Source organism: Cicer arietinum, chromosome 5 (genome assembly GCF_000331145.2).
Source record: "Cicer arietinum cultivar CDC Frontier isolate Library 1 chromosome 5, Cicar.CDCFrontier_v2.0, whole genome shotgun sequence".
NCBI classification, from domain to species: Eukaryota; Viridiplantae; Streptophyta; class Magnoliopsida; order Fabales; family Fabaceae; genus Cicer; species Cicer arietinum.
The window spans coordinates 54767602-54789531 of NC_021164.2; the positions used below are offsets into that span (position 1 = coordinate 54767602).

At 27.0% G+C, this 21930-nt stretch overlaps 1 protein-coding gene, 3 non-coding genes and 1 pseudogene across 4 annotated transcripts; 3 read left to right on the forward strand and 2 right to left on the reverse strand.

Moving 5' to 3' along the window:
• Positions 1–1625: 1625 nt before the first annotated feature.
• On the reverse strand, positions 1626–1785 carry LOC113786811 (U1 spliceosomal RNA). The gene has a single exon (XR_003473125.1). It is a non-coding gene; the product is annotated as a U1 spliceosomal RNA (small nuclear RNA).
• Positions 1786–5165: 3380 nt separating this feature from the next.
• Positions 5166–5326, reverse strand: LOC113783937 (U1 spliceosomal RNA). The gene has a single exon (XR_003473114.1). It is a non-coding gene; the product is annotated as a U1 spliceosomal RNA (small nuclear RNA).
• A 5484-nt stretch (positions 5327–10810) lies between these two features.
• On the forward strand, positions 10811–13450 carry LOC101490496 (uncharacterized). Its single transcript, XM_004500103.4, has 3 exons — positions 10811–11103; positions 12144–12342; positions 12503–13450. Exons 1-3 carry the CDS (start codon positions 10869–10871, stop codon positions 13380–13382), a joined length of 1314 nt encoding a protein of 437 aa, XP_004500160.1. The 5' UTR covers positions 10811–10868; the 3' UTR covers positions 13383–13450.
• Positions 13451–14222: 772 nt separating this feature from the next.
• TRNAL-CAA (transfer RNA leucine (anticodon CAA)) lies at positions 14223–14306 on the forward strand. The gene has a single exon. It is a non-coding gene; the product is annotated as a tRNA-Leu (tRNA).
• A 1037-nt stretch (positions 14307–15343) lies between these two features.
• LOC140920518 (zinc finger BED domain-containing protein RICESLEEPER 1-like) lies at positions 15344–16901 on the forward strand (annotated as a pseudogene).
• The last annotated feature ends 5029 nt before the right edge of the window (positions 16902–21930 follow it).

Consider the following 21930-nt stretch of genomic DNA (forward strand, 5'->3'; position numbering starts at 1 on the left):
GGCAACAATTGCTAGTGGTAAACCCTTACATTTTTTAACAATGTCATAAGCTACATCAATGAGCTCTTTAAGACAACACCCACAATAATCAAAGCTAAATGCCTTCTTATAGAACAACTCCAAAACTTGTTTATCAGTTAAAGGTTGCAACTCAAGCACTTCAATGAAAGAAGAATTTTTACAAGACTCCGCAAAGTTAACATAGGCGTAAGTTACGATGATTTGCCTTACTATCTAAAGTCATGTTTGCTATATTTTGGAATATATCCAGAAGATTATGAAGTTAAATCGGTGAGAATGATTCAACAATAGATAGTTGAAGGGTTTGTGAAAGAGGAAAGAGGGAAGAGTTTGGAAGAAGCTGCATAAGGATATTTAACAAAGTTAATCCATAGAAGCTTGGTGCAGGCAATTATTCCCTTTGAAAGGTTGTGGATAATATAATTAGTAATGACAAAGCAAAATTCCTTTCACATATTCAAAGTTGAAGAGCGTTCTTTTGTTACACTTTATTCTTAAATAGATAAATAGATTGTGACATGCAACTATTTTTTATATGTGAATGTAAATGAAATTGGTATATGGTAATGTTTGAGAAAGTTGTAAATAGAAAAGAATAAATTGAATAGAACTGACGCATTCTTTATTACTTTTACTTTAAGGTTTTACTATTAAAGATAATGTTCATCTAATTTCTCAATTTTTTGATTTTTTATTGGATTTTAGTTTTCCATGGTATATTTTATATTACATATATTTAGCAGTAGAGATGCAAAATCAAATGAATGAATCAATATTTACTATAATAATTTTGACACGGATCAAATGGTAAATGTAAAATTTGTAAAGTGTACATTAATAATTCAATCAAGATGGATCATGATTATACTTTACGACTAGTGTTTTCCCATGACATCAAAACTATGTAGGTGTGATTGTTTATGCACTAAGGAATACTTTACGACTAGTGTTTTCCCATGACATCAAAACTATGTATGTGTGATTGTTTATGCACTAAGGAAGCATATATTGCACCTAGAAATCAGAAAAATATATACTAAAAAACTTTTGTTTTACGAATTATCTTCATTGAATTTAATTCTATATAAGAAGTGTCGGATATTAAATAAGAGTATTTTTTTTAATTAAAATTCGAACGTTTACCATATTATAAGAGTATTGATCCATTTATTAGACTTAACATTAACACTGTTGATACTCAAAACCGTTTTTACTTGGTAGATAAAAGAAAATCAAATAGTAAATAAATTATAAAGTTGCTCAAATATTTATGCAAAGATTTATTTGCTATAAGTAATTTATTTAATTTATTTTTTGACAATATTATAAGTAATTTATTTGCTCCACTCAATTTATTTCTTGAATACATGACTTAATATGTATTTTCTATGTTGAAAATAATTTATTTTAAAACCAAAGACTAAAACATTGTAAAAATCTAATCACTTCAGTTATATCTAGTGGGAGTGTAAACTTTAATTCAATAGAAACCATAAAAATTAAATGGATAGAATCAATAGAAAACATAGTTGTTAATTAAAACATTATAATTATAAAAACAGTAATCCAATAAATTACAAAAATCAAAATTTTGACTAAATTGAAAGGAGTTGCGCGAACGCAAACTCCAACTACCACAAATTATGACATAGGTTCTCCTTCTTGAGGAGACCTTAGACTGATACCCCTCCAAAGTGCAATGGAGGTCACCAACCTAGGCCATGGTTCTTCTTGATCAACCATTGACCTTGTCCAGGTAAGTATGTAATAATGTTGCTAATCATGTTTACTTTATACATTTGTATTAGTTAATTACATTCAGTAGTTTCCAATGTGGGACTCAAATAGGCACACTATTTTACAAATTCTCATTAGGATCATATAGTAGTATAAACTTTGAAGTGTCTTTATTACTTGATCCATTTTATTTATGTTGTATCATATTTTATATGTTTTTATTCAAAATACAAACGATTAAGTATTAACAGTTTCAAAGGCAATATCAAATTAAATGCCTCAAACAAACAATGGTTCTCATGACATAATGTGTTTTTGCTTAAAATAAAATTAAAATATGCATTATGAATAACAATAACAAAGTTGAACTTTTGTAATGGATAAGACCCCCATAGTGTGGTTCTCATGACATAATGTGTTTTTGCTTAAAATAAAATTAAAATATGCATTATGAGTAACAATAACAAAGTTGAACTTTTGTACTAGATAAGAACTCCATAGTGTGTGTATATATATATATATATATATATATATATGAGATTATACTAATGGGTAAAATGATAATTGAATAGCCAATGAGAATAACTAACTTCTAATTGGTGTAATTAACTAGTGTAACTAATTTGAAACTAACTTTTACATCTCTAATAAGATCATTGACAATGAAATATTGGTTTGCCATCATCACAAACATGATAATGAAGATTTGACAATTCATTTGAAAAATCAATTTAAGTTTTATCATTGATGGTGCAGACTTATGAAAAAGTTTATTGATCATTCCATGAGTACCTTTACATATGCTTGTTTGAACTGTTTTGTGAAGGTTCATCACAAATGTTTCTTGAATGAGAAATTGAACAATGTCAAAAATGGTGTGTTTAGGAAATTTACATTATATTACATTATTGATAAAAGAATAACTCAGTAACTTTTTCTTCATTGAGTGAAATTCTCATATGAGAAAATAGTAATTTTCAAAACAAGACACTTTAGATCAGATTTCCACTTCATACATAAACATTAAAAAACTAATTTTGTTAAAAGAAATTAAAAATGTAAGCAATTATGACATATGGTCCCTTACTTGAAGAGACTTTAGGGTCATACCTCTCTACAGTGCCATGAGCCTTTATGATCACCCATAGACTCCGTCTAAGGTAAGTAATTTGAAAGATTACTAATCAGATTTATTTTATACACTTGTTTCTATCAACACCATTCCATTTCTTCCAATGTAGAACTCACCAATGACGTTGTTTTACTTCATTCAATCTATCTATTTCATTACTTTCCTCTAATCTTATTTGTAATGCCCCACTAAGTAATATTTGCAGGTAGTCATGATAGTACAGATTCTGTAGACTGAAATATGCCATCAATTTAATTGCATCATTGACAATAAAGTACTTATATATATAGGAAAATTTTGGAATGTCAAAGCATGTATAATTTACGATTTGAGAGGGTTTTTGAATAAAAATATATATTGCATTTTCATAATATACAATGGTCACAAATTACAACATATATATCATACAAGTATGATGAAATTAAAAGCTCACAATATCACCTAATTACATGATAGAAACACAAACATACAAGCATAAACTTCTACAATACAATATCAAGCATTTAATGACCATATAATGTCAAGGCCACCCCATTGATCATGAGGCACATTTAAGGCTTTCCATACTGCTTTAGAAGCATCAACAATGTTGTTCTGACAAGGAGGTTGCTAATCATGGTCTTCATCACATCCATTGTGGAGTCACACTCATCAACGACCATGGCCACCACGCTTCTACCATTAACACTTATAGTAATGTTGTTGAGGCATCTACTCTTATTGATGAAGCATCCAGCGGAAAGTGCAACCACTGGAGTATCGTCTATATGATATTTGTTGTCACATTCTGAAGGACCACCTCCATCTCGATTTTTTTGAAAATTGTTAAAAGTGAGATATGCTTTGGTATGACTAGATACCGATGGAGACATTTGTAAGTTGGGTACATTTTTTCTTTTTCGAAGCAATCAGAATCATTCTCTTGATTACATTGTTCTTGAGGAGCTTTCTTTCCTTTGATTCTACCACTTGGAAAAAAAACAAGTGCCCTTCTGAATACACAAAACTTGTTAAAACAAGAATAATCAACAAAAGAAAAGAAGCTTTGCAGGTAAACATTTTCATTATGTTTATGCAACTCTATATATGTTTCTCTTCTTTGTTGTTCTTATTAATTTTGATGCTTTGATAGGCCATTTTAGTGGATATATATATATATATAGGGAAGAAAACTCCTCTCTGTGTGTAAAATAAATCTTTTGCCTATGGAATGAATTTAAGTTAGATTTTGGGTCAAGACAACGAGCATACGACACTCGGATTAGTTTTGAGGTCAAAGAATAAGTTTTAAACTACCTTGTTTGGCTAATGACAACTAAACCATCTTCTAGTTGTTTTGTTTCTTTTAAGGATTTTGAACTATTGAAGACAATGGATGATTTATTACATAAATTGTCATAAAAAATTATCATCCACATGGTGAATTTGGCGGAATCAAACATGTTATTGTGATTTTGGTAAAAACTACATTTTAGTGCTTCAACAAAAAATACAAGTGAAAAAATTGAAAAGAACCTGATAAGTAAAAAGTAAAAGACAAAATAAGAACAAAGTATGTGTGTGCATAGGTTAAAACAAACAAGCAACAAATTTACAATCCACATTCATTTGTATTTACCTCTTGCAGATAGATTCTACTTGTTGTATCTGCAACTTTTACATGTTTTATGCTCACACACTCACAAAAATCTCTGAGTGTAAGTTGCACATAATTTTCAGTTTCATTTAAAAAACCTTGAATTTCCATACGTCTAAAAATATAATAAGTATGCATTAATTTTTAATTAGTGTTTGTTTATATAAATTATGCTTAAAAAGCCCCACAAAAATGCACATGAAGCTGTTCTGCAAAAAATCTTCTAAGGTATCTTCCTCTTCATAAAAATACCATAAATGAACACTCTATGACCAACACCTTAGTTAATTATTCATGGTCCTAGTTTAAAGCCAAGAGGGTTTAATGTCTGAAATTTTAATTAGTTTTCACTCTCATGTTGTACCAAAATTAACAAGTACACAAAAGATCAATTTCCATGCAAAAGAATTCTGAATTTGAATACTATTTTATTATATAATTCAATACAAGAGTATAAAAATACAATATCTCTTTTGATTAGAATTCAATACAAGAGCTCTTTCTTTGGAATTTCACTTCATTTATGTGTAGATTGGTCCAACTTCATGCTTTGTAGAGGAATCAGGTTCCACAATAGATACATTTGATATCATTTATCATTACAATTACAACTCAAAAATAAAGTTTGAAATCAAGTTGGAAGGGGCTGCGCGAACACAAGCCCCCACTACCACAAATTATGACATAGGCTCTCCTTCTTGAGGAGACCTTAGACTGACATCCCTCCAAAGTGCAATGGAGGTCATCAATCTAGGCCATGGTTCTTCTTGATCAACCATTGACCTTGTCCAGGTAAGTATGTTTCAAAGTTGCAAATCATGTTTGTTTTATACACATGTCTATGTCAATACCATTTAGCTGCTTCCAATGTGGGACTCACAATTTTTACAAATTTTCATGTTTGGATCCTGATAATTGTATAAACTTTGAACTTTCTATTACTTTTAAACTTTTTATTTGTATTGTGCCATATTTTCTCACGATTTGAAGATTTTATTCTCAAAATATAGTAACATTCACATTTTCAAAAGAAATAAAAAGTTGCTTGTCTCTATGAGCAACACCAAATTGAATGCCACAAACATGTTCATGAAGATTTGAGAATATATATATATAGTCAATGACCTGCAGAATGCGGAAATAATTTATTAATCATTGTTTTGTACCTTTACAATTTTCATAGGTAATTTATTAATCATTGTTTTGTACCTTTACAATTTTCATAGGCTTGTGTGAATATTCTTCATGGACCATAAATTGAATCATATCAATATTGGTGAAGTTACATTACATTTTTTTTAGTATTTATTTGATGAATGAATGAGGTTGTGCAACTGACGAGACCTTCGTTCTAAGAGTTGTAATATTTCATTTAGCATTACTATTCATTTGACATAGGATGTACTCTTTGTGGAGACCTTCATGGTCATCAATTGGCTTCATCCAGGGAAGAAATTAGAAAGTTGCTAATAAAGTTTTGTTTATACACTTGGTGCTATCAACACTTTTCCATCATCTTCCGATGTGGGACTCAACCAAGTACAAGTACACTGTTTTACTAAATTCAAACTCTCCACCTAGTTACTTTTCTCAAAATTACAATCAACATTCAACATGCATTTGTCGATAGATTATATCACTGTGTCGAAGATGTTTTTATTAACATATTCTAAGGCATGGAGAACTTTTATTATTATATTTTAGTAAAAACAAAAAGTTACTTTTAACTAAGTGAATCAAACTAATTCTTATTGCAAAAAATTGAAGGCTATAATACTCCTTCATTTTACCTTGCTTTATGCAATAGAAAAACTAGATTAACCTTTCCCTAATTTCTTAATAATTAATAAACAATTACACTTTTCAATTTTCAAGATTAATAATCGATTGCACCATGACATCGTTACTAGTAGTATTTTCAACTTTTTTACAATTCCGCTCGAGTGCTCAACATTTCTATATCTACTTTAATTATTTTTCTATAAATAAACATATTAACATTATTTTTATGAATAAAAAACTTTATATTTTAGAAAAAATTATTTCATAAGATAAAGTATTATTTTGTTGTTTATAAATAATATAATAATTTTCTACATTTATCGTAAAAATACTCAACATTTATTATTATGAATGATAAAAATTCATAAAAAAATTTATCTTTTATTTCGATGATATTTTTAGTAAATAATATTTAGTTATTAGAATTATATAAATAATAAAAAATAATTTTTTAAAAATATTTAAGTATTAATTTAAAAACTAAATGTATAGATATATATCGAATTGAGTCATGTACCATTGAAATCCTCGTATTTGATTGGCGTGGCTTTATTTCGGACATGTTTTATGGACTAAAACTAGTTTTAGTTTTTAAAATATAAATAATGAAATCAAATTCAAATCATGAGATTAAACTTACCAATAAAACAACATTTTTTTAAAACCCATTTAAAAACACATAATAAATTTAATACTAAATATATATAGTATAAATTTACTAATGTATTAGTAAAAAAACTAATTACAAATGTAAATTATATTGGTTTATTTGGTTCAATTATAAATTTACTGGCATAAAATATAAAGGTATTATAAAAACATTACTATTAATTTTATAAAAAAAAACATAGAATTATCAGTTTTCTTAATATATGTATTCTTAATATATGTAAATAACTTTGTATGGTGTGATAATGATAAAACTTTGTAATTTTTTAAAATAGTTTGCAAGTCTCGAATTTAAATTCGAATTCGAAACATGATATCTAACATTACAATATCACCAATTTGTCAGTTCCATAAAGAGTTAAGAACATAATTATATTAAATATATTAGAGAAAATTAAATAAAAATATTTCAATTACTTATGCATGTATCAACAACAAAAAAGTACTAATCCACTTAAAATTACTTATGCAAACCAATCTAAAAAAATCGCAAACTGATAAAAACAAATCGAAAATTGCATAAAATTAATAGTATTTGATGAATTTGAATCTTCTTTTATAAAAACTATTTGGATTTATTTTTAAAAATTAAACTATATTTATATATTTTTTATCAGTATGTAATATTGCATTAAACTATTATTTATTAGTTTTAATTCATTTTTAATAATAGTTATTTGTTTAAGTTGGTATTTTTATTTCTATTTCATATAGTTCAAACATAATTGAGGTATGTTATTCCATAATATTAACTTTTAGTATATTATATATATATATATATATATAGATTTTACTTATCGTTACATTAATATAATTTTATAATATTATTATTAAAATAATATATTAAAGATTATAATTTGCATCAATCGAAAACTGATCTATTTTAAATTTTATTAATCTTAATTGGATCTAAACTGAACTATAAATATTTTAATATTTAGATAGGACGAATTTTTCTCTCAAATTGATTCAAACTATACCACAATTACGCCTACATGTAGGAGTGTACACTAGTTGGGTTTGTTAGTTTTTTTGTCAAATCTGACATTCGAAATCAATCAATTTCATTTGAGATACATTGAACCTTCAACCCATTATTTTTACATTAAAACCCAAATCAACCGATTAAGAGCGAATTTAGTTGGGTTGTGTTTGCGGTTTGTAAAGAATTTTTTATTTTTATTTTTAAAAAGTTAATTAAATTTAAATACTTGAACATCTCAAAAATAATAAAATTATATTTCAACATATTATTCAATATTTAAAAATACATGTAAAAATACAATAAAATACTTGAATCAATTAAAATAACAACAAATTATCAAATATAATCTAATAATAAGTTGAATTTGTGGGTTCGAAATATTAATTCCGCTTTGAAACTAAACTTCATTGAATTTAAATGAGATAATTCAAAAACTTCATTAATCAAAATAAAAGTTGAATTAGTTTGTGTTCACATGTTTACCCCCTACCCATTAGCTCACACTCGTGCAATTCCTAAAGTGAAGTGCTCTATGAAGTGTTGTAAAAAAACAGGGTATTAATTAAAAGTATTTTACAAAACATTCATACAACTCAAAATAACACTATTATTAGAAAAAAGATTCAATTTCTTTCTTGAGTAATGATATTTATCCTAATAAAATTTAAAAATTCATTAATGTTTCCTCCTCAAAATTCATTAATGATATATATCTTAAAATGAAAGAAATGTAAAGTTTTATAAATATCATATTTTTCAAAAATATATATCTTTACATTGAAAATATAATTTGTCAAGTCACTATTCAAAATGAGACACCAGCAAAATAAGTAAGTCTAAAATTAAGTGAAAGGAAAATTTTCAAATATTAAGGAACTATATTATCTAATTTAAAATTAAGAAATCAAAATTATGAATTAATAAAAATAGTTACAAACCATTAAGTTTATTATTTTATGAAAATTGTAAGACCCAATTTGTATATACAAATAATAATTCATATTTTTTAATTATATATTTTATAATAAAAATTATTTATTTTATTATAAAATTTTTAATTATTTTTATTTTATTTATTCTTTTATTATATAATAGTTATATTTATACATCATCAATATCACCTTCAAACTTTTAAAAATTTATATTTAACAAAATATTTACATTTTATAAAAAAAATTACAAACTGCATTCGTGCAGCACGTGTGTTATATTCTAGATAAATATTAACACCAAAATTTTCTATACATATATATTTCATGAAACATAGTAGAAAATGGACATCATTTAAACAACTTTTATATAACAAATAGTTGCTTTCCTCTTGTATTCCAAAATATGGAAGAAAAAAATTCATAGATGACTACAAAGAATTCACAATCAATATAATAAAGTAACACAATCTTTTTAATGATGTTCCAGTTTTCTAAAAAGCAGTGCGTTGCAAGTAGAATTTCTAATAAAGCATCATTACATGATACTATTCATAAAACACTAAATAGCAGGAATCACTTGATTTTCCTTTCACATTCGAATCCTATGTTGATTCTCACTAAACTCACTTTTAACTTTTAACTTCTAAGATGTATACTGTTAAAACAATATTGGAATCTGCAAGAAAGATTAAACCAACAAAATAGAAGACAAACAATTGCAGAAGAAAAACGAAAACGCAGAATGTTCAGAAAACCAGAAAACGGAGATTGATTATCGTTCTCCGTTTTCTGCAGTTTTCTAAAACAGTTTTCCTTTCTGCAGTTTTCTAAAACCAGTTTTCTCTATCAATGCAAACGGAAATAAAGAAGGATAAGAGAAGAATAACACCAAGAATTTACGTGTTCGGTCTCAATTGATGAGACCTACGTCACGGGCAAGCAAGCAAGATTAATCCACTATGAATGATTTAATGTTACAAGATTATAGCTTTCTCAAGATTGATCTCCTAGTATCTATCACTGTTTATGAACCAGCAATACTAGCCTTTCTCTCAATCTTTCTTTTCTCCCTCTAATCTCTTATATCTGATTTTCTATGAATCATGAATTGCATATACCTCTCTTAGTTTTTCAGCTCTCATTATTACATCTCAATATCTTCAATGCATTTACAATTATAGTATTTAAAGACATTTACTTAACTAACTATAACCTCCTTGTCATAACTAACTTGGCCAAAGGTAGTTATAACAACTCTTAAACATAACTAACTTTATGATTTGAGACACACATTCACATATACTATGTTAACAGAAGACTTAGAAGTTAATAGAAAAATAGAAACAAAAATAAATAAATAAATACTATCTTAGAGAAGACCATGTTAATCAATAATTGTAGTTAGGCAATTTTGCAGCAACATGGGAGGATGAGCTTTCATATATTCAAAATTGTTAAGATCTAATATTGTTTTATTTTGTTCCATTCTAATCATTTTTCAACAACAAATCATTAATCATTTTTAAAACCAACAAAAAGGCTAAAAGGATAAAATAGAAATACATAAACAAATCGTCTAATCTTGTTACAATATATAGGCAATATGCAATATGATTTTAAATTGCAATTGTTCTAGTAAAAATACAACTTTCAATTAAAACAAAATGTATTATTATTTAATAAGAACTTAATTATTATTAATAGAAACTTAAAGTAAAATTAATCTCTCAATAAGTAACAAAGTAACAAACTTGCTAGAAAATAATGCTTATAATATTATTATATATAGAAGATAGATATCTAAATTACCGTAAATTAAAGCATAAATTAAATGAAATTTGAAAATGTTTATCTCTATAGAATAAGAAAGAACAGTAAAAGAATTGATAAATGTCTATTATATATATATAAACATTCAAGACTATAACAATTCCACTTTTATTTCAATTTCAATTTCAATCTGAAAAAAGAAACATGAGAAACCCATTAAAATCAAAGAAAAGGATTTTGAACAAACAATGGTTCATGCAACCTCAAGAAGAACAAAGAAAATGGTGGAATCAAGAAGAAGATCCAATATGGGTGACATATTATTGTAGTGATCATCAAATACTGATGGTGGGTGATGGAGATTTCTCATTCTCACTTTCACTAGCCAAAGCTTTTGGTTCTGCTTCAAATATGGTTGCTTCTTCTCTTGACACCTATGGTCTCTTTCTCATTCACTCTCTCTATTTGTATGTTGCTTAAAAGAAAAAAGGATACTTTTGGGTTTTTGTTTTATTCTTTTTATACTTTACTAGTGTGAAAGTTTTGAACTTTGGAGTTGGATTCATGTTTTTGAGGGAAATAATATAATGGGTTGTGTTGATCCCGTGATGTTTTCCTTTCTATGTGTCATTTTTTTTTAATTCATCTAGGACCACATTTTTCTGATTTCATTCTTCCTTTGAAATATAATAATTGTTTTTCAGTTGGTTGTTTTGAATATGGTAAAACAAAAAATGAATTTATCTTCATTTTTCAAAGAAAGTTGTTGCTACCATAGTGTTATTAGCCCTATCTTGTTATGCTATCAAGCACCGACAAAGATAGGGACATTGATACTAATATGGAGACACTGATAATAATTTAAGAAAATGAAAGCTGTTGAATGTAATCATATGTGCCTTCAATCCGAAGTGTCAAATGCTTACATAGTTGTTAAGCCCCATAAATCTAGTACAACTAGTTAGTCATGAGTTTGTAAAAATTGAAAAAGAATGTATTTTGTCATCTGGGGTTTTTCTTCATTTTGTTTGTGTATAGCCATTTATAAGCCTAGTTTGTTTGTTTGTATTTTAGTTAGGAATGAACTGCTATGAAATTTGCCCTTTTCCTTTTTTGTTTCAAGCTTTCAATTATTTTCCTATTGTTCACAATTTGTGGGAGGGCTTGTGATGCATGAATGATTATGCATTTTGATTGCTTTGAGAAGTAGAATGTCTCAATGAACTTGGATGGTTTTTTCTTCTTCTGGTAGTACTTGTTGTAGTTGTTTACTATTCATATCTAATGTGATCTAGTTTTGAAGCTGCTTGCTAGGAGTGAAAATAGGAAACTCAAAATGATGCTTCATAGAATTGTTTGTGTTCAAAACCCAAAACTTTGTCAGGTTTTGTCCATCAAATGTTGTTACCTTACACTGCAAAATTGAAATGCTTTGGCCATGTTTTTATCATCAATGCACTCATACTCATGTTCATGTAGATGAGGTTATCAAGAAGTACAAGAATGCGAAATCAAATTTAGCTGAATTGCAGAATCTGGGAGCTTACCTGTTACATGGAGTGGATGCAACCCAAATGAAATTTCATCCAGATTTAAAAATGCGGAAGTTTGATCGCATTATATTCAACTTTCCTCATGCAGGTTTTCATCTGAAGGAAGATGACTTGATGATGATCAAGTGAGTTTTCTAATAGATTTCAGTTTGAACAGAATTTTTAGTTTGCATGTTCAAAAATGTTAAATATCTTATTTGGTTATTATATAGTTAAGGCTTTTAGATTGAAATTATGATTAACATACAGATTGTTGGTGATTTGTGTTTCCTTGTGAATTTATAGGATGCATATGGATGTTGTGTTTGGTTTCTTCAAGAGTGCAAGTCACATGCTTAGGGCCAATGGTGAAATTCATGTCAATCACAAAACTACACCTCCTTATGACAGGTGGGACATACAGAAGCTCGCCGAGCAAAGCTTTCTGATATTGATCGAGTGTGCTGATTTCAAGAAAGAAGATTATCCAGGTTACAACAACAAGCGAGGGGATAGCTATCGATGCGATGACTCGTTTCCTCTCGGTGAGTGCAGCACGTTCAAGTTTATACACAATCCCAGAAGTATGAAAAATCATTTGAGGAGAAATCATATGGAGGTTTCTAGACAACATGAAATTCTTCCATTTCAAGAGATTAAGAACATGGAGCAATTTCCAGCTCCTGTTGATCTCAATTATGGTCCTCAAACCAGAAATGCATTACAATATATTCAGAACATGGAGCGATTACGAGCTCCAGTTAATCTGAATTATCGTCCTCAAAGAAGTCTCTCTCCAAAAATGAATCAACTCGATCATTTTCCTCAGACAAGTCTTGTTCCAAACACTCCTCAACACTATCATTATCCTCAAACAAGTCTTGTACCAAACACTCCCGAACTCTATCATTATCCTCAGACAAGTCTCCTTCCAAAAATGAATCAACTCGTTCATTATCCTCAGACAAGTCTTCTGCCAAAAACGAATCGACTCGATTATTATCCTCAGCAAAGTCACTTTCCAAAAATGAATGAACCAGTGAGACCAGAATTTGACTCGAGAAATGGATTCAATACAATCCCAAGGGACTACTACTTCAACAATGTGACAGAAAGACATGGAATAGTTGGTTCTCGTGCTGACTGTTACCATTTTGGTTACTTGAGCACAATTTTGAATACTTAGAACACAAAATTCATATGCTCTCAAAATACTAATGAAATATTCTCTATAATTTCTTTTATCTATGTATATTTTCTGCCTAACCACCATTAATTATACTCCGTATGACAAGTGTATATTCGATTAATAATATGCGAAAAATGGAAAACAAATGATAATGAATCTGTCTACTTAATCAATCCATTTAGAGCATTTAACACACAAAAAATGAGTTTCTTATAGCATACTGCAAAAGATCAACATATGCTAAATGCTGTAACAAAATCACCAGCTTCACAACTCAAGCTAGCTAATTGTATGTAATAAAATATCTTTACAGAAAAAAATGAGATCATCAACATGGTCATTAAATAACATAGATTTCTCTATTCAAAATTCTCCTAGGCACTTCAGCATTGTACTTTTCTAAGTCATGCCTTGCTATGTCAAAACAATAACTTGGCCTTCTTTTCAAGCAGCATGAGATATGGAAGGAGCAATATCCATTGTTCTTCTGAGGGGTTCTGTCAGAGAATATCTACAGTTAGTTTGCGTTGGCCATTTTGTAAAAATAAAATAATAATAAGGTTTCAGAACTTAAATTATGTTTATCTTCTTTTATTTTTAGTGAATTAACATTAATTATGTCTGATACCAATTGGTTGTTACTATTAAAGAAAAATTGGATTACCAATAATCTAAATTAGTTTAATTATTTATTTAAACATGCAGGAGAATGAAGTCATTGGCAACACAATCCATTTGTAGGGTCAAAGATAATGGACCAATGAGTAGCTAAAGTTGTGATAAACAACGAAGAATGTTTCGTATTTTATAAAACATAACACAAATAAATCATCAATAGTCAGGATGGCCGAGTGGTCTAAGGCGCCAGACTCAAGTTTTGGTCTTCGAAAGAGGGCGTGGGTTCAAATCCCACTTCTGACATTTCCTTTGCATTTTTATAAAAAAATTACTTTAATACGCTTTTGTACATTTTAAATAAATTTATGTTGTTTTCTCTCTCCATTTTCTTTTGTCTTTCAAAATATGTATTGTGTTTGATTTATTATATATACTATGTAACTTGTCATTCTCCATTCATTCCAATTTCCATTCACGTTGCATTTGTAACCATTCTTTGCAATTTCCTTCCCGGTTGCACGCTGCATTAGTAAGTATGCAAGTAAAATTTATTTTATTTGTAAAAAAATCATAAAAATCTTCTAAAAACTCAATTGAAGTTGTCTAATTATAGATTTTTTAAGTAAAAATAAATCTGAGATCACAACAATATATGTGAATTTGTAAAAAAATAAAAAATAAAATAAGTGTCATCCCTTTAGAAGGATTTTAAGTTGGTAATATTATTATTAATTAATATGATTGTAACTTAATATGTCCGAGTTTGTCTATGTAAGACCCCTATTACAAGGCTTTGTGGGATTGATGTAATGCTTGGATGAATTTAAGAAGTATTTCAACATTATACTACTTATTATCATTATGTTATTTTAGATTTTTTTTGTTATTAATAATCTTTTTTAATATTATTTTTTAAAAGCATTATTTTGTATTACTTTTATTTTCATTATTCTACTTAGTATAATTGTATAATATATTTTACTATCATTTTTATTTTGTTCAACAAATGTCTTCTCTCTTAGAAAGAAGTGAACTACCATCTACTCATATGACTAATAATGAGGTCAGCGAACATATGCCTATAGATTCAATTCAAGTAAAGGCTAACACACAGACAAATGAAAATGACATCGCTCAATAAAACAAAGCGTCCAATTGTTGGAGAAAGAGGAAAAAACACATCACTTGTTTGAAATGATTTTGATGATGTTGAAATCTCTAAAGGTGTGAAGAAAGCAGTTTGTAAATACTATAAACTAAAATTGTCTACTAGAGAACTAAGAGCTAGGACTAGTCATTTAAAAAGACACGCTACAGGTTGCAATCAAAAGAAGTTGCAGATGACTGCTGAAACAAGACAAATTGCCATTCCATTTCAGTCATTGAAGTCAAGTAACCATTTTATTAGTCCTAGTGTTAGATACTCTAATGAAAAGATGAGGGATATAATTGCAACTGCTATCATGGTTACAAATATCTTTTTAGTGTTGTCGAGGACGAAATTTGGATGTGGGGCTTCCAATATGGAAACTCATATTTTCATAAGATTACTCATATAACAACAAGAAATGATTGTTTGATACTATTTGAGATGGAGAAGAAATTTTTTGAAGAAACTTTTAGAAAGTGTGAGCAAGATTAGTTTAACTACAAATATGTAAAAATCTAGCCATCAAGTAGTTGAATATATGGTTATCATGAGATATTTCATTGACGTAGGATGAAATCTTTAAAAAAGAGTTTTGAGTTTTGTGAAAGTGTCTCCTCCAAAGCATGGTATTGATGTGGTTGATGTTATAAATAAATATTTGAAAACTTAGGGGATTGAAAATAAAGTTTTTTCACTATTTGTTGATAATACTTCTTACAATGATTCATACTTAAGATATCTCAAAGATAATTTATCTCTAAGTAGTAAGTTAATCCTTGGTGGCTCTTTCATGTCCGATGATGTGCACAATGCAAGATGACCTTAATAAAATTAAGGATACCATTTTCAATATTCGTGAAAGTGTCAAATATATTAACCACAACGATGCAAGAAGGTAGTTTATCAACTGTTCATTTTTATACTTTATTAGGTCACTTTATTATTATTTGAAGTATTTAATATCACTATTATTTTAAATGTAGGTAGTGAGTATTCGACTACAAATTTGTATTTATCAGAAGTTTGGAAGGCTAAACAAATACTTAATAAGGCTGTTGAATATGAAGATCTCTTGATGAAAGAAATGGTAGGTCATGTGAAAATAAAGTTTGACAAATATTAGGGGGAGTTTAATATATTGATGATTATTGCTAATGCTTTGGATCCTAGATATGCAAATTTCATATAGTGCGTATATATTTTCCCTTAATATATAAATCTAAACAAGTTGTTGATGAGAATATAAAGAAGGTCAGGAGTTCATTAGAAGAATTATATAATGAGTATGTAGTTTTATGTTTGGAAGAGTGTTCATCTCCGATTGTTAAATTAGATAGTAATAGTTTATCATCCTCCCAAGAGAATGTTGTAATCATCGTTGGATTTAAAGAAATTAAGAGCATTTTGCGTGAAACTGAAATTGTGTCTCCAATAAATCATTATTACAAGATTATCTTGAATAAGGTATTTACGTTTCTAACACTAACTATTTTAGTGCTTTGGATTGGTGGAGGAACAACAACATGAAATATTAGATCATGTCTAAGATAACTGCTGATGTACTAGCTATTTTAATCTCAATTATGGCATCTGAGTCCACATTTAGTGTTGGGGGTAGAGTTATTGATGAATTTTACTCTAAATTAAACAAAGAGTTTGTTGAAGCTCTCGTTTGTGGTAGGGATTTGTTCCATCATACGTATAATGTGAAGAAAATATCAAAGGTTGATATTTTTTATTTTATATGATATTTTATCAAGTATTTATTTATTTATTTTTAAGAATTTGTTCATTTATTTATTTAGTATTTTTTTAGCCCAATGTCTAACATATATGTATTTTTTCTTCTGATTTTGAAGGTTGATAAACAAGAGATACAAATCACCTTGAAGATTTGGTATCATTTTTTTTTCTTCCCTTGGACTCTGAATGTGTTTTGTTGGTTAATATGTGTACATTGTACAAAGAGTTGTTCAAATTTCGTTCTAGATGATGACAATGTCTTTTGTTTATTATTAATTATGGGGTTCATTTTGTTCATTTGTAATTTTTTTCAATGACTTTTTGGAGTTTGCTAATTATGGGTTCATTTTGTTTCTTTTCTTTTTTTTTTTTGGAAGGTTGTTGCAGACTTGTTGGTTATAATTTTATTAGTTTTTCTTATGTTTATTTTTTTTTATTAGCTTTTCTTATATATAAAGACCTAGTTTAGCCTATTTAAAAAAATGTAAATATACTATTTAAATGTTTTAATATGAATAAGACTTATAAATAGACTTTCAGGTCAGACCAGACTTTTAAAAAAGGTCTGACCAGGTCAGAAGAAAAAAAACCTATGATAGGTCTTAGCCAGTCTCAGACCTAAAATATTAATCGTAGGTCAAACTCAGACATTTTAAAACCTAACCTATTATCACCCCTATATATAATGTCATCGAATTAGATTGGATAGTTTTCGATAGCAAGACTTGTGTGGCCACAACCACAAATGTAAATTATTTAGACACATACATAAATATAAAATTCACACACATAAATGAAAAATTGTAGAGAGAATTTTATTTATTTATTATTATTGAAAAAGTTAAATGATTAATATTTGTGTGTTTCTAAAATATTTACATTTTTAGTTTAGCTGTGAGTATGCAAGAATAACTCCATAGTAAAAAAAACAAGAATTACTTTGTAGTTATACTCTTTTGAAAATTATACAAACACTCTTATTTCTATTTTTACTTATGTTATAAAGTTAAAGTATTAACGTTACAGATTTAGACTTGTGTGTTTTTTAAATATTTTAATTTTATTATATTTGAAGGTCAGTTGTTGTTTTATATTAGTAATTTGAATGTTGCAAACTTTTTTACAAATTCATATTTTTTTTATAAGTTTTAACGACTTTTGATTTGTATTATTTTTAATTAATGTATTTATTAATTTAAATAACTAAATATCATTTGATTTTCTAAGTAAAATATTTCTTTTAGGGGTAATGGAGGATGATTTACAAAAGTATCATCAAGTATTCATTAAAATAAAATAGTGCAGTCATAATAAAACAAATTGTACAACTTTTTTTTTTTACTAAAGAGTTTAAAATATTTTATTCATGATAATATGTTGAATTAATGTAAAAACAGCAATAAATACATATAAATTAGCGAGAAATATAGTCATCTGAAACAAGAACATAAACTGTCTCATTGACTTATCTCCCTATAAACTCGACATCAGAATTTATACAATAATTAAAAAATAATAATATGCAATCTTCAATAATGAGTTCAATTCAGAAGGTTTTCTGACAAAAGTCAACCTCAGTTACTAGCTAGCAGGGGCTCCAACCCCTATTTGTTTTTTATTTTTCCTACACTTGGCATATATAATAATAAAATTAATATGTTTTGTTTCAAGTTTGTTGACATGAATTTCTCAAGTGTAGTTGGAGTGATAGGCATTGGGATATTAGAAAAAATTATAGCGGTAGAATTAGTAGATTTTGGATAAAATTAGTTATAACTTATTAAATTAATTCCTAATTTTATAGAGTGTTTTCAAATAAATCATTGAAATTATGAATATTTTAAAATAAACAAATTATTAAATTTATTTATATTTAATTATTTACTATCAATTATGTCATTTATTTTAATAATTTAATATCGATTTAGTCTTTATATATATTTAACCACTTATTATCAATTTAGTCTATAACTTATTTTTATAAAGATTAATGTGAGTAAAATTGTTTAGAGATCTTCTTGAAATATTTATAATTTCATAAATCTATTTAAAAACGTTCTACAAAAATCAAAGATGAATATTATGGTTTTTTTGTTTTTGTTTTCCTGTATAGGTGTATTACACTATTAGTATGAGTGGAGAAAAATAGTCTCCTTATGTTTTTTTTCCTCAAACATTAAATAAAGGAAACTGCAAGAAATCTTAATTCATCAAAACATCAACATAGGATAGATAGATAACACGACATCATATTTTCATAGCAATGCAAATCTTCACTGAAGCTCCTGAACCCATTGTAGCACAAGAAGAAGATCAATAGCTAAATTGTACAACTCATATTGTCGACATAAGAATTTTATTTGTAGATAATCTAAATATATCTTTGTCCTTGTTTTTTTTTTTTTAACATTGTAACTCTTATAAATTATTGATTCAACTTGTCTAAACTTTTTGTTATAAAAAAGTGTACAACTAAATTCAAATTTAGTGTTTCTCAGGATTTAGATTAGAGAGGATTTATTAATGATTATTCATATTTTTAGAGAGGTACTCGTTAATGTGCAGATTGATTATCTAATAAGAGTCATTTTTTTCAATATTTTTAGTGGATTGTTCATTTTTATTTTAAACATTATCTTCGTGGATTATGTTAGGGTTATCTCATTTAGTTTTGTAATTTAATTTCCTCTTCACAAAAAAAAAAAAGAGTCGAAAAATTATCCTTGTAAACCCAAACTTAAGACAATTATCAGTTAGTGTTCATATTTTATCTCTTCAATTGTATAATTTGTGTCCGTCAATAAATTATGTGAGATAACTTCACATTCTCTAAGTTTCTCTTCATATTTGTTCATTGCAAATGAGTGGTTTTGAATCATTTTTTTGACTTGAAATCACCTTTGTGCTTCTTTTTTTACTACTTTAATCTAAATAAGTGGTTTTCATACAAACTAAGTATTTCTTTCGATATTTTTTTTTTGTAATTTCGTCGTCTTGATGCGATGTTTATTTTATTTTCTCATCTTATTGCGGTGTTTACTTGATTTAGATTGATAAATCAAATTTAATCAATTATTTATTCAACCAATGACTAATCATCAACATTGTAGATATGAAGACATGCATATTTCAATTACTTTGATTTTATCATATTATTTGTAAATATTATGTCATTTTATGCTATTAACTTAGATGTTTCAAGTATGTTCGTAAATCCACTCTTTTTATTTTTAGCAAGATTGAATTTATATTTGTATATAATATACTCCATCGATTTAAATAAATAAATATTATTTTCTTTTTGTAAAAATAAATAATAATAAATTATGCAAGAAAACTCGGTAATGGTGGACCTTCGAGCTAGAAAAAAAAATGTTTGCAACAAATACAAATTATTACACATTCCCACCACCAGCCAATTGTCTATTTTTATAAGCTAAAGAAAATGAAGTTGGACTTTTAATGGAAGTAAAAACCAATTAAGTCTCTAGAATTCAATCAATATCAGCACCATACTTTCCCTTGTCCTATTTTCAACATCTAAACGGAACATTGCTAAAAATATTCAATCTTCTCATTATCAAATTCTCTAAAAAAAAACATTACAAATTAAAAACTCCTCACAGTTCCTCAACCGAGAGACCAAAATGGCGTACTTTATCTTTTCATGTAACAATAGCTGAATTCAACCTAAAACACGAGTCAATTGAACTAGGGCCGTCGATCAATCTCTACAATAAGAATATTGATATAGAGTCTCTAATTAGGGATGATTTTAATTGTTTTTATAGCATACTTTAATTTTTGAAAAAAAATATTGATATCTTTAATTTTATACATTGAATATTTTAAAATTTTATATTTATACTTTATGTTTGTAATAAATAGTCAGTTTCTCACCACTGAGTCGGTGACAACGACGACAAATACTGCCACCTACTATCAGATATTAGAATCTTGAATCTTGATATTATGATTTTATTTTATTTTAGAGGTTCAATTTTTAGATTCGAACATGACCTCCAAAATATTGGATCATCTTGTCTTAAACCAAAATTAGCGACTCTACTATTTTTAAGTCTATTAATTATTGAATGTCCTTTTATTATTATTATTATTATTATTATTATTATTATTATTATTATTATTATTATTATTATCACCTCTGTCTCTAATTATAAACTTTCATTGACAAAAATTTTGTTTACTTAATATAAACAAATTTTCAATTAGTTAGATGCATTTATTATTATTGAATACATCAATACACATATGACATTTTAGTCATTTTTCTATACGAAATAAACAATTAATTATACTACCAATTTTTTTTAATACGAGACTTATATTTAAAGATAAAGATAATATTATTTTAACTCTCCTAATTTTAAGAAAAATAATATCTAATAATTTAGAATTTAAATGAGTCGTAAGTAAAGTATAATTAAGATCAATATTCTTTTATACTCTACTCTTATTTTAATAAGAAATTCACATGTCCACTTATAATAATAACAATAATAAAACAAATTACTACTTTTGCGTTTAAATATAAGACATTTGATCAATTGATATTAAATTTATTGATAATGAATATTATTTTTACAATTTTATCTTTTAAGAAAAAATATTAGTTAATACTTTTATAATAACATTTATTATTAATTGTAAAAAAATATAAATTATTAAAAAATAAAAAATAATTAATACAATTTAAAATTTAATAAAAAAGCACAGAAAAATTTATCAAAATAGTGTTATATTTAAAGATAAAATGGTATAAAAACATAGGTATACCGTCATGTAAAATTATAAATTAAAAACCTCTTAAATCATATACTAAATTATTAATGCAATTTTTGAAAACCTCTTAAATCATATATTAAATTATTAATGCAAAATATACACTTGTCCAAATTCAGAACTCTTAGTATTTATGAAACTCATATAAGTCTCTTATATCCCATCATAATGCCACCATTTATTGCAAACCTCTAAAATAAAAAATCTTGACGTGCTCACTTTCAAATCACA

Coding starts and splice junctions, on each gene's coding strand:
- LOC101490496 (XM_004500103.4), top strand. CDS start 10,869: ATGAGAAACCCATTAAAATCAAAGAAAAGGATTTTGAACAAACAATGG. Junction 11,104..12,143: donor TTCTTCTCTTGACACCTATG/GTCTCTTTCTCA, acceptor ATGTTCATGTAG/ATGAGGTTATCAAGAAGTAC. Junction 12,343..12,502: donor GATGACTTGATGATGATCAA/GTGAGTTTTCTA, acceptor GTGAATTTATAG/GATGCATATGGATGTTGTGT.